General features: G+C 44.0%; 1 protein-coding gene across 1 annotated transcript in view; it reads right to left on the reverse strand.

Annotated features, from left to right (window-relative positions):
• Positions 1-15,882, reverse strand: part of NMNAT2 (nicotinamide nucleotide adenylyltransferase 2) — an 84,923-nt gene that overhangs the window by 18,800 nt on the left and 50,241 nt on the right. The window contains exons 2-4 of the mRNA XM_066626048.1: positions 13,947-14,035; positions 12,495-12,562; positions 5,746-5,824 (exon numbers count right to left, since the gene is read on the reverse strand). Coding sequence (XP_066482145.1) covers positions 5,746-5,824; positions 12,495-12,562; positions 13,947-14,035 — 236 coding nt within the window. The remainder of the gene's footprint in view (positions 1-5,745; positions 5,825-12,494; positions 12,563-13,946; positions 14,036-15,882) is intronic.

The following is a 15,882-nucleotide window of genomic DNA, read 5'->3' on the forward strand; positions in this document are numbered from 1 at the left end:
ATAAATACAAGAGGAGAGTCAGGCTGTTTTGCTCTTATAAAGATGACACTGAAAAATGACAGGCTGTAAGACAGCCTACAATTTTTGTATGCTGTAAGACAACAAGTATGGACACAGCTGCAAACCATCCGTTGATCACAGGCTGGTTTCTATGGACCTAGTAGCACTGGGATTATTGAAAAGAATACTGGGCAAAATGGCCCTTGCACTGGTGTAGCTAGGGGTTAGGCAGTGCACTAAGTTTTGCAGGGAGCCTCACTGCAGCATGCAAGAGGCTCCTCCCCTCCTCTTTCCGTAAATGGAAGTCTTGCCCTAATGAGGAGAATAAAAAGGAGCATAAACTGTGACAAAAGAAATGTAAGAAGGTGATACAGGAGGCCAAGAGAGACTATGAGGAACACGTGGCCAGCAACATTAAGGGGAATAATAAAAGCTTCTTCAAATATGTTAGAAGCAGGAAACCCGCCAGAGAAGTGGTTGGTCCTCTGGATGGTGAGGGAGGGAAAGGGGAGATAAAAGGAGACTTAGAGATGGCAGAGAAATTAAATGAGTTCTTTGCAGCTGTCTTCATGGCAGAAGACCTCGGGCAGATACCGCTGCCCAAACAGCCCCTCCTGACCAAGGAATTAAGTCAGTTAGAGGTTAAAAGAGAAGATGTTTCAGACCTCATTGATAAATTAAAGATCAGTTAGTCACTGGGCCCTGATGGTACCCACCCAAGAGTTAAGGAATTGAAGAATGAAGTTGCTAATCTCTTGACTAAAATATGCAACTTGTCCCTCAAAACAGCCACAGTGCCAGAGGATTGGAGGAGAGCAAATGTCACACTGATTTTTAAAAAAGGGGAGGAGGGGGGACCCGGGAAACTATAGGCTGGTCAGCCTAACATCTGTACCGGGTAAGACGGTGGAATGCCTCATCAAAGAAAGAATCTCATCAAAGATGAGAAAGAAAGAATCTCATCAAAGAAAGAACACATAGAAGAACAAGCCTTGCTGAGGGAGAATCAGCATGGCTTCTGTAAGGGTAAGTCTTGCCTCACTAACCTTATAGAATTCTTTGAAAAGGTCAACAGGCATGTGGATGCGGGAGAACCCATGGACATTATATATCTGGACTTTCAGAAGGCATTCAACATGGTCCCTCACCAAAGGCTATTGAAAAAACTCCACAGTCAAGGAATTAGAGGACATGTCCTCTCATGGATTGAGAACTGGTTGAAGGCCAGGAAACAGAGAGTGGGTGTCAATGGGCAATTTTCACAATGGAGAGAAGTGAAAAGCGCTGTGCCCCAAGGACCAGTGCTTTTCAAACTCTTCATAAATGACCTGGAGACAGGGTTGAGCAGTGAGGTAGCTAAGTTTGTCGATGACACCAAACTTTTCTGAGTGGTGAAGACCAGAAGTGATTGTGAGGAGCTCCAGAAGGATATCTCCAGACTGGCAGAATGAGCAGCAAAATGGCAGATGCGCTTCATTGTCAGTAATTGTAAGGTCATGCACATTGGGGCAAAAAATCAAAACTTCACATATAGGCTGATGGGTTCTGAGCTGTCTGTGACAGATCAGGAGAGAGATCTTGGGGTGGTGGTGGACAGGTCTATGAAAGTGTCGACTCAATGTGCGGCGGCAGTAAAGAAGGCCAATTCTATGCTTGGGATCATTAGGAAAAGTATTGAGAACAAAATGGCTAATATTATAATGCTGTTGTACAAATCTATGGTAAGGCCACACCTGGAGTATTGTGTCCAGTTCTGCTCGCCGCATCTCAGAAAAGACATAGTGGAAATGGAAAAGGTGCAAAAGAGAGCGACTAAGATGATTACTGGGCTGGGGCACCTTCCTTATGAGGAAAGGCTACGGCGTTTGGGCCTCTTCAGCCTAGAAAAGAGACGCCTGAGGGGGGACATGATTGAGACATACAAAATTATGCAGGGGATGGACAGAGTGGATAGGGAGATGCTCTTTACACTCTCACATAACACCAGAACCAGGGGACATCCACTAAAAGTGAGTGTTGGGAGAGTTAGGACAGACAAAAGAAAATATTTCTTTACTCAGCGTGTGGTTGGTCTGTGGAACTCCTTGCCGCTGGATGTGGTGGTGGCGTCTGGCCTGGATGCCTTTAAAAGGGGATTGGACAAGTTTCTGGAGGAAAAATCCATTACAGGTTACAAGCCATGAGGTGCATGTGCAAACTCCTGATTTTAGAAATGGACTATGTGAGAATGCCAGATGCAAGGGAGGGCACCAGGATGAGGTCTCTTGTTGTCTGGTGTGCTTCCTGGGGCATTTGGTGGGCCGCTGTGAGATACAGGAAGCTGGAGTAGATGGGCCTAAGGCCTGATCCAGTGGGGCTGTTCTTATGTTTGAAGCCATGTAGGCAGGGGGGGGGGGAAACGGAGGTGAATGACTCTCAAGGGGAGGGGAAGGAGCTGTTTGCATGCTGCAGGGAGGCTCCCTGCAAAATGTAGTGCGCCTCCACAGCTACACCAGTGGGCCCTTGATCTGAACCTGATGGCTTTATGTTCTTCAGCAAAGTAGTATAGTCAGGATCACAGTATAGATTAAGTGAGTCTAACTGTTAGACAAATCCTGAGTATGTACTCCCTACTTCTATAAATTTAACACATGTTAATGAATGAGAAAGATTCTAGTTAAACAAAAAGAAAAAGAAAAGAAATCCACGCAAGACTGAATTCAGCCCAACCGTGCTGTAAGAAAACCTTAAAAATCAAAGAAGAAAATTTAAATTCTTGCTGCACAGAAGGAGGCGTATTGCAAATACAAGAGTCTATTAGTAACTGTTTTAAAAGTGAATAACCAGTAATATTGAAAAACTTGTGCCAGAAAATTAAAAATTTTTTTACAAAGAACTTCTTTTCATGCAAAGATCTGTTCTGCATCCATACCTCCTCGTGCTGAATTGCTACTAAAGTGCTCCTCAGGACTATATCACAGCGCTGCTAAAAGCATGCCTTTCAGCATCTGACAAAGAAATATATATATATATACTCAGCAAAGCTAAATTAGAGACTTACAGCACAGGTATACACGTGTACTCAGAAGTAAGTACCATTTTGTTCAGTGGCACTTATTCCCAAACAAGTGGGTATAGGACTTAAGCCTTAAATTGGTTTAGTAGTCATTCTCTCTTCTGCAGGTGGCCCCAGTCGAATAGCAAACAAGGAGCAGAGGCAGTCTGCCCCAGGTACCAAGGCCAAAATGGGGTGCCATATGAGGTTCAGTCAAGATGGTGGAAGTGGGAAGCTACAGCATTGCTGCAGCAGCACCAGCTTCCTCCTCCTCATGTTTTGGTGGCTTTGCTATCTGGCTGCTGCCCCCTGTCCCCCTCCTTTGGAGACTCAACGAGAGCCTCCAAAGGAAAAGGAATTGGGGGGGGGGGTGATAGCTAGATTGTGAAGCTGCTGAAACACAAGGAATTGGCCACAGCAGTGGAAGGACTGTCCTCCTAGCTAACTACCTCATATTCAAGAATAGAATGAAATGGAAACCAACTATAAATAGTGTTTTTCTTTTTAAGGCAACCATCATTATTTGGCCACAAAATGCTAAACTGAAACTGGTCTCTCAGAATTACCCCTGAGATCAGTTGCTGAGCTCCCATTATATTCTATGGGGGAAATGCCCTGGGCACGAGGCTGTAGGACTCTGCGGAACACTGAGACTCCAAACAGGGTTGGTTTCCCAGAAGCACAGTTTATAGTGTTGGGGAGCCTTAGAGAGGTTTCCCTGATGCAGCCTTGGGTCATGCAAGGCTCCATGAGCCTCATCTGAGTAGGGGGGCAGATTTCCACGTGGGGGGTGGTGACAGCCCACGGGGGGCGCTATCACGGACCTTTGCCCTGGGTTGCAGGGCTGGGGTGGTCCACCACTACCTGAGATTTGGATATGACAATGATTTTTATCCCTAGGTGCCTTGTTCTAGGAGCAGTACTCAATCTATAAATGCCTTAAGACAATAGTGAGTTTTTATTTGTTTTTATTCAAAGAGTGTAGTCTCTTAACTGTAAGCTAAGGAAAAATCAATGTTCAAGAAGGGACAAAGTATCCCTATAAACAGTTACTGGAGGATGAAGAAAGAGAGCATTGAGTTTGCTGCACACAAGCCACTTTAACACATTACTCAGTATTGATGGTACCATCAGCTGAATTTCCCTATTGCCATTAGGCTTGCCACTATGGGCTGCTTGTTACATTGATCTATCCTAAAAAACAAACCAGGCAAAGAATAAATGTGTTCAGAACCACTTTCTTGAGGCTGAAATGTGGCAGCCAAAGCAGAGTCCTATAGCAATCAAAGCAGAGCGCTTGCAGTAATTGCTAAATGGTTAGAAGTATGCAAAATTTCACAAGCAGGCCGGCATGGCTATTTAGAGGCAGAAGTAGGCCTTAGGTCTCCCCTTCTGTTTGCATGGGCACACTGTGGCTAGATCCAGAAATAAGCACAGCAGGTTCACTAGCTTAAACCTGACAAAGGCACTGCCACCTTCTGATCATCCAAAGGCAGTGCATGGCCCAGAAGCATGTTTCAGTGACCACAGAAATTATAATTGGCAGAAGATCCCTGCTAGAGTCAAGAGTGAGCTACCATCATCCTCAACTCCTTAGTCTTGTTTGTCCATTTCTTCCCTGCCAATAACACATAGTCCTTGCAACTGTTTTGCCACAGACCTTCCTTATGTCCATTGTCTTCAACAGTAACTTTTATCTTTAGGCCACTGCTTTTGAAACCATTATCTTTAGGCCACTGCTTTTGAAACCATTCAATCAACTTCTCCAGCACCCTTTACTTCTTGATCTCATAACAAGCCTATCCTAAACTTAATTTCTCCAGAACTCCCTTCTCCTATTGCCCAAATCCTCCTATCTCCTGTCCTTTTCCACAAGCCACATGCACTAGTCACCGATCCTCCAAGTTCTTTCCATTCAGCCCACTGCCTACACTGCACCCTTTCTTCAGTTTCCTTGTCTCTGGGCTTCCCAACTTGTAGCTTAGCACCCCTATATTCCGTCACCTCTTCTCAGTTCCAAGTCATCCTCTGGGAAGCATCATAATCCCAGCCAAACTTACAAACATTCCCCTTTCTATAATGGAACTGTAAATTGCTTTGATTACTGATCAACTAAACATTCTGAGACACCGCAGTAACTTAACTACGCCGATCGCGCAATGTAAGCAGCGAGATCGGGGGTTTGTTTGACCCAGCCTGGAATACAAGAGTCTCCTCCCCTGTGGGGGGATTGGAGGAGGGCTGGGAGCTGGGCGGTCTCAGAGGGCTCTTAGGGCACTGGCGCTTAGCCCTCTTCCTCCTTTGCACGTGGGCACAGTACCGACCCCATCCAGCCCACCTTGAACTAAGGACCGGTGCAACTTCTGAAAAAGCCTCTCCTGCGCTGGATCCTGTGCATTACTCCAAGCACCTAGCTTTGTGTTAGCAATCTATGCCCAATACAAAATTTTGAGGTTGTACAATGCCTGTGCAGATTGGTACACCAAACAGCTTGGGGTGCATTCCATCTTCCAGCAATGACAATTAAAAGGCATTTATTTAGTTTATGTACACAGGGCAAGATCTGGCCAGTACAAATCATAAGCATGACCCAAAATAAATTCAATTGTTAAAGAAATGATGTCCAGCTCTGTACTTCCTATAAAAATGGTGAAGAACTTAACATTCCGACTCCTGCAATCCCAGTCTCCTGAGCTCCAAAATCAACTCACTTTCATCAGATCCCGGTGGTGTTCCAGTACACTGCAGGTCGTCTGCCATGTATCCTGATAACATTCCCAGGGGTCAACCCTGTGGCAAGGGAAAAACAAAGAAAGGTTGACAGCTTTTACCTCAGAATGACTATTATTAGATTTGCACATTTAAAACAGTTTAAATGTATAAACCATTGAAGCCTGTGAAAATTAGTAATTAATTAAATTTCCATCCTGAGCATGAGGGTTTCCAGTGGTCTCCCATCCAGACCATAGGGTTCAACACCTGCTTAACTTCATGTCTTGTTTGACCATTTGCACAGGAGCCCACATTAAAAATGAAGGAACTGTTGTTGATGAGGTTGGCAGGGCCTTTTCTTCAATAGCTCCAAGGTTCCAGGGTGAGCATTCAGAAGAGGTATAAGTGCGTCTCCTTGTTCAGGTGTGCAGCCCAAACAAGACACATTACTCAAAGTAAAGTCCCACTCTAATGCTGTGTATTGCTAAGTAGAGAAGTGTAGGCATTATCCTTGCATCTGTTAGAAACACTGTAAGGTGCACTTTTTAAGCAAGCTTTTGAAGACAAATCTGCTGTTACTCCTTTTTTCTTGCAATTCTACTTCTTTAAACTGAATTTAAATTATTTATAGCTACAGATAGAAAACTATTGTTCTTTTGTTCATTTTTAAAAGAAGGTTTCAAATCATGTTTAACCCCAATCTGTATTGAGGAATTCATTTTTTATTGTATTCCTCAATCTAGATCCAAATCAAAAACCTGTAGAAATAAAAGATGTAATACCATCTATATCAATTTTTCTCTTAGTCTTCAAATTCATGACAAATGAGTACTTATTTTAAAAAAAAAATCAAATAAAGGTTTTCTAAATGAAGCAAAAATAATTTTAAAAACTTTAATAAAAAAGACTGCTGGACTCCCGGCAGTCCAGAACATTAATAAAATATAATCTCCCCCTGCCGGTTATTCCACTCAGCTTACTACAGCTGTGAAGATGAATGAGGAACAAGGACTTGGGGCTCGTAATTGCAGCTTTACCCATCACCCTACCAGGCTATGGTGTGAAAAAACGCCTCCAGCGGATGCAAGTCATTCCACAAAGAGCAATGCTAAGTGGATGCACAAAACTGACAGCAAATTTGAGCTTCAAAGGCTGCTGCAAAGAATTGGTCTTGATAACCAACTAACTAACTCAGCATTAGTAACACGTGTCAACTTAAACCCAGATTTTCACCAAGTATGGAGCACAGATTGAAATAACAAGGCCCAAAAGTTAGTATGCAAAGGGCTCAGCAATTGGAGCTGCCGGACTGAACTGAACTCCCATTTGCCTGCCCATCCCTGTTAGGCTGCCATGTCAACTCAAAGTCAAAAATCAGGAGCATGCAAAGGAACAACACAGCTGAGACAACAGGACATTCCAACAATAGCTCTGCTTTGGAGGTGTACCTGTAAAATTGTACAGAGAAAAAGTTTGAGCCCTTTAAAGAAATAGGCTAATGTACTTGGGGATTTTTAGTTGAAGGAAAGAGTTTATAGGACACATAACTTCCAAAATTCACGCCCACACTATTTTTATTTTATTTTTCACATTTTTATATTGCCCTTCTTCTAAGGAGCGCGGGATGTTGTACAAGGTTCCTTCCCTCCTTTTGTCCTCACAACCCTGTGAGGTAGGTGAGGCTGAGAGCTGACCCAAGGTCACCCTGGAAGTTTCATGGTTGAGCAGGGATTTCAACCTGGATCTTCCAGGTCTAACTGCAACCCCCAAACCACAACAGGACACCATCCTGGCTCTCAGTAACAATCAAGTGACACCTATAGGTTTAGACAAAATCAGGTTCATCAATGATTTTGTTTTGTAGCTGCTTTCTACTCTATGCTATCGTGTTGTTGCTTCAGTACGTTTATTTACTGAATTTTGAAAATTCCAGCCAAGAAAAAAAGATCAGCAAAATATATTTTAGCTGCACTAGCTCATCTCCTCCATTTTGATAGGCAGTATCTCTCTGATTAACAAAGGCCAGGGCCAGAGAATAGGAGAAGGCCATCACCTTCATGCCTTGCTTGCATGTGGTTGGAAGAGACATCTGAGTGGCCACTGCTGGAAATAGGATGTAGAACTAAATGGACCTTGGACAAATTTGTAACACAATTTTTATTTTCTCATCCTTTGAACTGTCCTTCTGGGAAAATGAACTGTTGACCAAGGATCTCAAATAAAAGCACTGGGGAGAAGGGATGTATGAAGTTGACGCAATACTGACATTAGCTCAACAGAAATCCCTCTGGAGAAATAACCAAAGATGCTCTCTTTCAAGGCGAAGAGAATAATTCTAAGACATGCTTTGGTTTGGGCAAGGGCTTTCTCAAATAAGGGCCAAATTAGACAAGAGTGTTTTAGATCTAGGATGGGAACTCTTTAGTTTTGCTTTTAGCTCAACACAACTGCAGGGAAGGGGACAAAACAAGGAAGCAATACTGGGAGGAAGGGCATTTAAACCTTTCACCCCCACAGTTTTCCAGATTTGCTATTTGCCTCATGGTAAAACACATGCAGTTATCAGCATCTCTTCTACGTAGTTTGGTCTTTAAAGATATAGCTGCTTTATATAGCATTGCTCAGAGGCAAAGCATATGGTTACCAACAGTATCTGGCAAAGTATATGGTTACCAACAGTTTCTCATGACTGCAATACAAACACACACCCCCACAGTGCAAGTTTGCTGAAACTGACAACTTCTCATTCACAAACTCCACTTTGGACATTTCCAGAAACCGTGGCAGCCTAGCAAGTTTACACCTGTCTCTCAGAGGATGCAGGAATGCACTGGGATCCTGTGCTAAAATTCCCAGGCTCCTCTACTTCTAACTCCACTTGTAAAAGGAAAACATCAAAAGCTCACTGATGGAACAGGCAGTACATGGTCTTAATTGAAAACTTAATGAGCTGCTAAATTAGGCTGTTTCTTAAACATTTCCTCAGCAGCCCAGCAACCTTTCTCTATATGCTCCACCTGAGATTTTCAGAGATGTGAACTTGCTAATTAATGCACTCTCACTAATAATGTCACCAACCACTCATTCATGCAAAACAGGCTCTCTCAAACTCGGGTGGCGAAGAGGGGAGAGAGGAGGTTATCCCAGGTAAGTTGACTCCAGAAAATAAGGTGATACAGGGATTGTCGGAGAAGGTAGCAGGATAAAGCAGGCTGATCAAGGAGAGTAGCGCCTAGTGGTTAGTGTTCATGCACCCCTTTCTGGCTCTCCTTTCCTTTTTACTGGTTCAGCTGTTGAATGAGGTGGGAAACTGGTAGTTCTATCTGCTGCCACCTTCCCAAACTAAACAGACCAGGCAGATAGGGCTCATCTGGGAAACCACCATCCCCCAGGAGACCACAGAACCCCATTATTACAAAAATGGAAATGCCTGGAAATGATCAGATGTGACAATCCACTGCACTACCCGCAAACATGAAAGAGGCAGCTAAGTCGACAAAATACAACTGTTAAAATTCCAAAATGGAAAGGAATTAAACAAAAGGAAAAAAGAGAAGGTAGAAGAAATAAAGCAGGATGATGGAAAATCCATGAACTTGGTTGGATGCACACAAAGAAAAGGCTTGACCAAATGGATACAATAACCAGCAACACCCAGAAGAAGGAAGTGGGAGCTGCTCAAGAGCAAAGCACACAAACCCCCAAGTCCCTAAGTTGACAGGAACTGCAGGTTGGCTGACAGTGAAAAAAAGAAACAAAAAAAATTAGCTAGATTAACTCTAAACACAAATAGCTAGAAATACAGTCCTTATTACTAGCTGCTTGCACTACCCCAGGAATTCCAGACCCAGCACTTACAGGAGAGTAAGTGGGCATGCCTTCCACAAAGCAAAACTAGATTTCACAGCAGAGGTGGCAGAAACATCTATGAACATCCCTGTGCTTGAACTTAAGTAACGTAGATTGGATGATGTCACTGTGACCCAAACTGGAACCCACCTGGCAATTTCATCCCACGCTTGACCTAGCCAGACAGGTTCAGTGCTCCATTGGTAGGCATACACCAATTGGCACAATTGGTAGGCACACACCAATCTCAGTACAAGGCATGGCTACTCCAAGCATGAAGGACTACAATCCACATCCCACACATGGCCATCTGGCAATGGCATTTTAGACAAGGGATAAAGTTTGCTGCAAGAGCAGGTCCCACCAGCTTTTAAGTGACTGAAAGTGCACAGGAGCTTCTGGAGGGCTTGAAGCATCCAAAAATAACGAACAAATAGGTTAAAAGTAGAGGGTAAAAAACAGGGTATTAATCACAGTGATGAATCCTGCTTATTTTGGCCACTGTTTGCTCAGGTCTGGTCAGTTTGACATTACTGGTTTCCATTTTGAAAATGCAAACCTGATGGCTTGGGAGTATGGCCTGTTTCACAACTTGTGGAGCCTAGAGAATGTGTAAGAGTCATCTTGAACTGTTTGATAAGCCCAAACAAAGGATTTTTATTGTCCCTCTCAAAAACGAAACCCCCAAACCCTAAAGTTCTGGAGTATCTCCTGCAGGTGTTTGGCATGATTTTCATTTACTTTAGTTAGAAAACCAAGCTGATAAATTGAAGCAAGCAAAGCAAAGCAAAGCTTTCATTTGAGTCATCAAGCTATAAAAGCACAGTATAAAGGATACTGAGCTATAAAGATGCCACATCTTAAAATTCATTTTCTACAAGCATCAATAAAGAGCATAGCTCTGTGTACGCACATGCATATGTTCCCTATAGAAATCCCATTCGACATCTGCTCAGCTTCAATTGTAAGCTTTTCATTTCCTTGTTTCATGTCATTTCCCTCTCTTCCCAAGACCTCTCAGTCATGACCTTCAGGTTTCTTACACACTGTGATCATGAGAAACCTCTGACAAATTGCACTCGTTTTCTTTAAATTCAATGGCACACTTTTTGGTGGCACCACTAAAGCAAGATTAGTGGCAGTTTGCTTGTAGCACAAGCTTCCTGCCTAGCGAACAAGACTGCCTGCCATTTGGCCCAGCTGCTTTGTCTCCCCGCTGGACAATCTGAATCTTATTAGTGCTACAGGAGTAGGATTTGAATTGATTTTTTTTGCCATATATTCATATTACACCTAATAAAAAGTCTTTGAGCCCCCTGGCCTGGTTGTTCCAAGTCTGATCTAAAGGCAGAAATTTCTCATTTGCTTCTCAGCAAATGCTTACACTAAATTTGATGTTTCTGTCAAGCACACAATATTTTCTCTGCATGTACATCAAAGTTTACTCTAGGAATAGGATTTCACAAGGAGGGTTTTTTTCTAGTTCTTATAGAAGCCATGGTTGCGAACAAAGCAAAAGTTCATGGATTGGTGAAAGGTACGTGGGGGAAACAGTACTATCTTTCGGCTACAGAGGAGTCTTTCACTACATCCTTAATATATAAAGTTCGGACAATATTTCCTGCACTTTGTAAGAAAGGGTCTGCTAAAGGATGTTTGACTTCTGTTGATTGCTTTTGTGATGGCTGTGCAGCCTTTGTTCCCTTCTTTTTCTCAAGGAAAGGTGCACAGGAAGATTAAGTGGGGAAAGACGTTTCCCTGAATTACTTTGAAATCTGCACCAAATGCGTGGCCCAGCAGATAGGTTGTTGGGTAGATGTGCTGCTTTCTTTGTCTGGGTCTAGCCTGGATAATAGCCCTAGCCAGCCCATGAGCTGGGACTGACATACACCAGCTTAACAGGCATTCAAGCACACCTGAGCAGGTTAGCAGGCAGGTAGAGATGCCCAGGTGGTCAAATGCTATCCAATCATCCACCCTAGATTGCTTCAGACCTTGAATGCTTGGGTGAGTTCCCACTTGACTCCCTCAGAGATTGCATATGACCAAGTTCTCACTTCCCTCCTAGGGATCAAATAGGTGTGATGGACTCGGATGTTGGAGTAAGCCCCTGATCAGGAACTTTTCAGTTCCATAACATTTACAGATAATTAGTTTTGCTTTTAAGTTGTCCTGTAATTGCTTGCTTGTATTTTTGCTAAGAACCCCAACTGACCACTACCAATGTTCATGCCATTCCCCAAGCCTGCTTGCTCTATTCTGTCCACCACCCCTTGTATTTCAAATACATTCTGTTCATGTTTTAACGCTTTATTGACCTGAAGTTGATTGAACTCATTTTGAGCCTTGTCCTAATCCTCCAAGAGTAGACTCTACAGACTTCACTACAGCATTTGGGGTGTGGAAGTTGGCTCACAATGGGATAGGAGGCTTTCAAGGGCAGTCTCTCCATGTTTGACTCATGCCTCATGGTGGCAGCAGAGTCTGGGGAATGGAGGCAACAGAACCAGAGTTTCTCCCCAGATCATCACAGCTCCATATATTAGGGAATGATTTTTTTTTTCCTTGTACGCCTATGTAATTTTCTTCTGCAACCTGAAAGCTGACTCATGTACTCTCAACTAAAATATAAGCTCCTATTAGCAGTATAAGAACGTGCATGTTGTTTCTCCCACGATGTTACCCTCTGAATAAAACTGTTTATTCTTGTTTGTACCATCTTAAATCTGGCTGCATGCCTGTCTGTGCGTTAGTTAGTAATAAGGAGGGAATCTGGTACAGAGTTAGCAAACTCTGGGCACAAGGTTAGAAAACGTGGTGCCCCTATGTCTTCTTAAAATGAACACACAAAGCAAGGTCTTGAGCAAGTTCTCTGCAGCAGCCCTATGTGCTATAATACCTGATCCAATCGGAGGACTGAACGGCCAGCTGGCACATTGTCAGGCGATGTCGGCTGGAGACCAGGCCCTGGAAGAGAGTAACTTGTCAGCAGAAGTTACGAAGGACGTTTTCACAGTGCTAGACTTCTCCAACATAAAATCCTGTCCCTTAGGCCAGTGGTTCTCAAACTCTCAGGGAGAGTTCACAGGGGGAGGCAGCAACGCGATCCTCAGGATCACATCGCTAAGGGGGGGGGGTGCAGGGACTGGCATGTACTTAACTAGTCCCTGCAGTAGCCTCCCAGTGGTGTGGGAAGCCTTGCGTGACCCTCCACAGGGCTCCCCAACCTTCAAAAAGTGTAAGTGGAGCAATCATGCCCCACCTCCGGTTTGCAATTGCGAACCGGAAGTGGGGTACGATCGCTCCGCTTTCACTTTCTAAGGCTCGGGGATCCCTGCAGTGGGTCACGCAGGGCTCCCCGTACCCCTGGAAGGCTGCTGCAGGGACTGGTAAGTACATGCCAGTCCCTGCACCCTCCTTAGCAACACAATCCTGGGAATCACATTGCTGCCGCCCTGCCACTCCCACTCCCGCCCCTTAAGGGGACAGAGTCCAGTGCCCTCAGGCTGGGGCATCATGATGCCCCAGTTTGAGAATCGCTGCCTTAGGTTTAAGAGCCAGAACTACATGTTACATTAAATGCATAGTTCGATCCAGCATACTTGAATTTTTTTTAAGGCAAAAAGCCTGGAGGAAGTGAACTACGGGTCTTCACTGTGTAGCAGAAAGGGGCATTAACTTCTCCCCACTATGATCCCAAACTGCATCCACCACACCCACAACTGCTATTTCCCTTAGAAAAAACAAATACCGAAGGCTAATAATAATGGAACTGTCAAAAGCACTGTCTTCTCTTTCACACAGTCTTATACCACTTTAAAAGCAAACCCAATTTGTTTCAGCCTAACTTTTGTAGGCTACAGTCAGATGCATCAGGCAAAGTGGACTCTGGTCCATGGAAGCTTAGGCTGAAGTAAATCAGGCTATTTAAGGTGCTACAAGAATACTGATTTTGCTGCAGATAGGCTAACACAGTACTCTTCTAGAAGCTGTTACAAAAGTTCCATGTTAATATGGAAAGCACCCTATTCCTTCAGGTGTTCTCTTACCACAAGATCTGTCTTGAGCGAGGTTGCCACTATTTTATGTAACAAGGGATTTATGCCTTTAACAGGCACGTGTCCAGCAAGCAGAACCTCTCCCTCCATTATATCCCAAGATTATTAAAGCCATACCTTCTGAATTTTCACCTGTTGCAAAGTCTCCTTGGGGGGGAAAAGGTGGCAGCATTAGCAACTCTGTTTGACTAGAACATTTCTGAGTCAGATTTTGGTGCCAGCAGAATTCTCTCTGAATGAATTTTACCAGCAGCATCACATATGGGGAAGAGAGTAAAAGGAACTGTACTCACCTGCTTCCCGTAGGAATCGTGTACAGGTGAGACAATTCCACCAATGACGATAAATCTTCCTGTCTTATGCAGATAATCCCGGGCTCTTTCTAGGGGAAGGGAAAAGGGCAGAAAGAAATATATATGCTAAATCAGCAATGAAGAACTAGTAAACCACATCTGTATGCAAGGCTGCAAAGATTTTCAAAATTGGGCTGCCAACCTGTCACATATCTAGTCATCTACTATTAGTATTTAAACATCTAATACAATGCTCCCAGAGCTTCAGCGGCATGGCAACACCACTGCTCCTAATGTCACAGAGGGGTACCATGGGCAAGAGAGTCTCTAGCTACCACTGGATTAGCTACTTGGTTCTTAAAGATATCTGGATTGTGGCTGGCTACACTGCTCAAATCCAAAAACAGAGCACATCCAAGGGGCTGTGGATAAGAAGACAGTAGACCAAAGGGAACTATGCAGCTCAGCAAGGAGAAAAGAAAAAGTAATGGCTCAAAGGCACGATGGGAAGGCAGAGATAAGGAGGCTGAAGATTCCACTGCCGGTCATTGATTTTAAATCAGCCAGTCAAATCTGAAGATTCAGGTTCATCCTCCAATGCACAGTTAACCAATTCCTGTATTCTTGAGTTCACTCAGTTCTCCAGATGCTGGCTTGGACTACTAAGTAAAAATGTGCCAGTCTGCTGCACAGCCTGGGAGACGTGCCCTATAACCCAGAGTGGGTTTGGGATAGAATAGGACTGAAGCCCAAAAAGATTTGACAAGTCTGCAAAAACCAAATAAACCAGACCATTTTTGACAAACCTCAACAACAGCCTGTGGTCTGAAGAATAATTCACCATGCAGCCCAAACCCCTCATGGATGGTCAGACTCTCTGATAAGAATTGGCACCTCCTAGGAGGTAAGAACCTCAGTATTACAGATCATATCACTCAGGCCATTACACAGAAAACCCAACGAGAAACAGAGACTTCAAGTATGAAACATCTTTTCTTAAACATTTTGGTAAAAGGTTTCTGCCTTATGACCAAGAGGTAGGATTGCTGAGAGTCAGACAAAACTGCTCAATCTAAGCTGAATCTGGGCCACTACTACACAAAAAAATATCTATGGACCATACTGGACCAAATTGTCCTCAATGTACAGATGAAGAACTGAGATTGTCAGCATAGGAATTGTCTGGGAGCATCCTGAAAATCCATGACCCGCCAAGCCAAATGCTCCATTTGTAAGGCCACACTGACTTGGTCAACTTTGAACCAGCCAAAATTTCATTGCAACAGCTGGACAACTGGCAATATTTTTTCCTGCTATGTCAGACACAGGCAAATCTCTGTACAATCTTATGAGCAAGGAATACTGAGAGAGGGCCTGCTGCTGAATTCCACTACAGCTTTTCCCCCCTGCCCCTTCTGTGGTGGCATTGTGGCACCAGCCTCATCCCCAGTCTACCTTCACTTCTCATCCCTTCATTTCCCAGCACCAGCCTGTGCTGGGCACTCAGGCACCTGTTGCCTACTCAGCACCAGATGGTGCTGAGAACTAAAGTTGCTGCTACCCACCCACATGGCACCACCATCTTTGATCTGCTCAGGCCAGAAAGGGCAAGAATGTACCAGCAGTGGGCAGCAGCAATTTTTCAGCTGATGCTAGGAACAGAAGGGGTGGGAAGATGGAGCAGCCATGGCGATGGAGAAGGAGAAAGCAGTGGAGGGAACTATCCAAACCATGCATATAGTGAGCCCCAGGCAGGGAAGGAAGTCTATTATAGGTCCCTTATCCAGGCTCTATATAAATATAGTGCTTGTCTTGCTATCCCTCTGAAATCTGTGAGAGTCTGACCATGTTCTGAACAGTCTCTCTTTAAAAATGTGGCATTGGATGCATCATAATCAAGGAAGCCATACAAACTGATAAGCAGAGAAGCTGGCAA

The sequence above is a fragment of the Tiliqua scincoides genome, chromosome 4 (assembly GCF_035046505.1).
Source record: "Tiliqua scincoides isolate rTilSci1 chromosome 4, rTilSci1.hap2, whole genome shotgun sequence".
NCBI lineage: Eukaryota > Metazoa > Chordata > Lepidosauria > Squamata > Scincidae > Tiliqua > Tiliqua scincoides.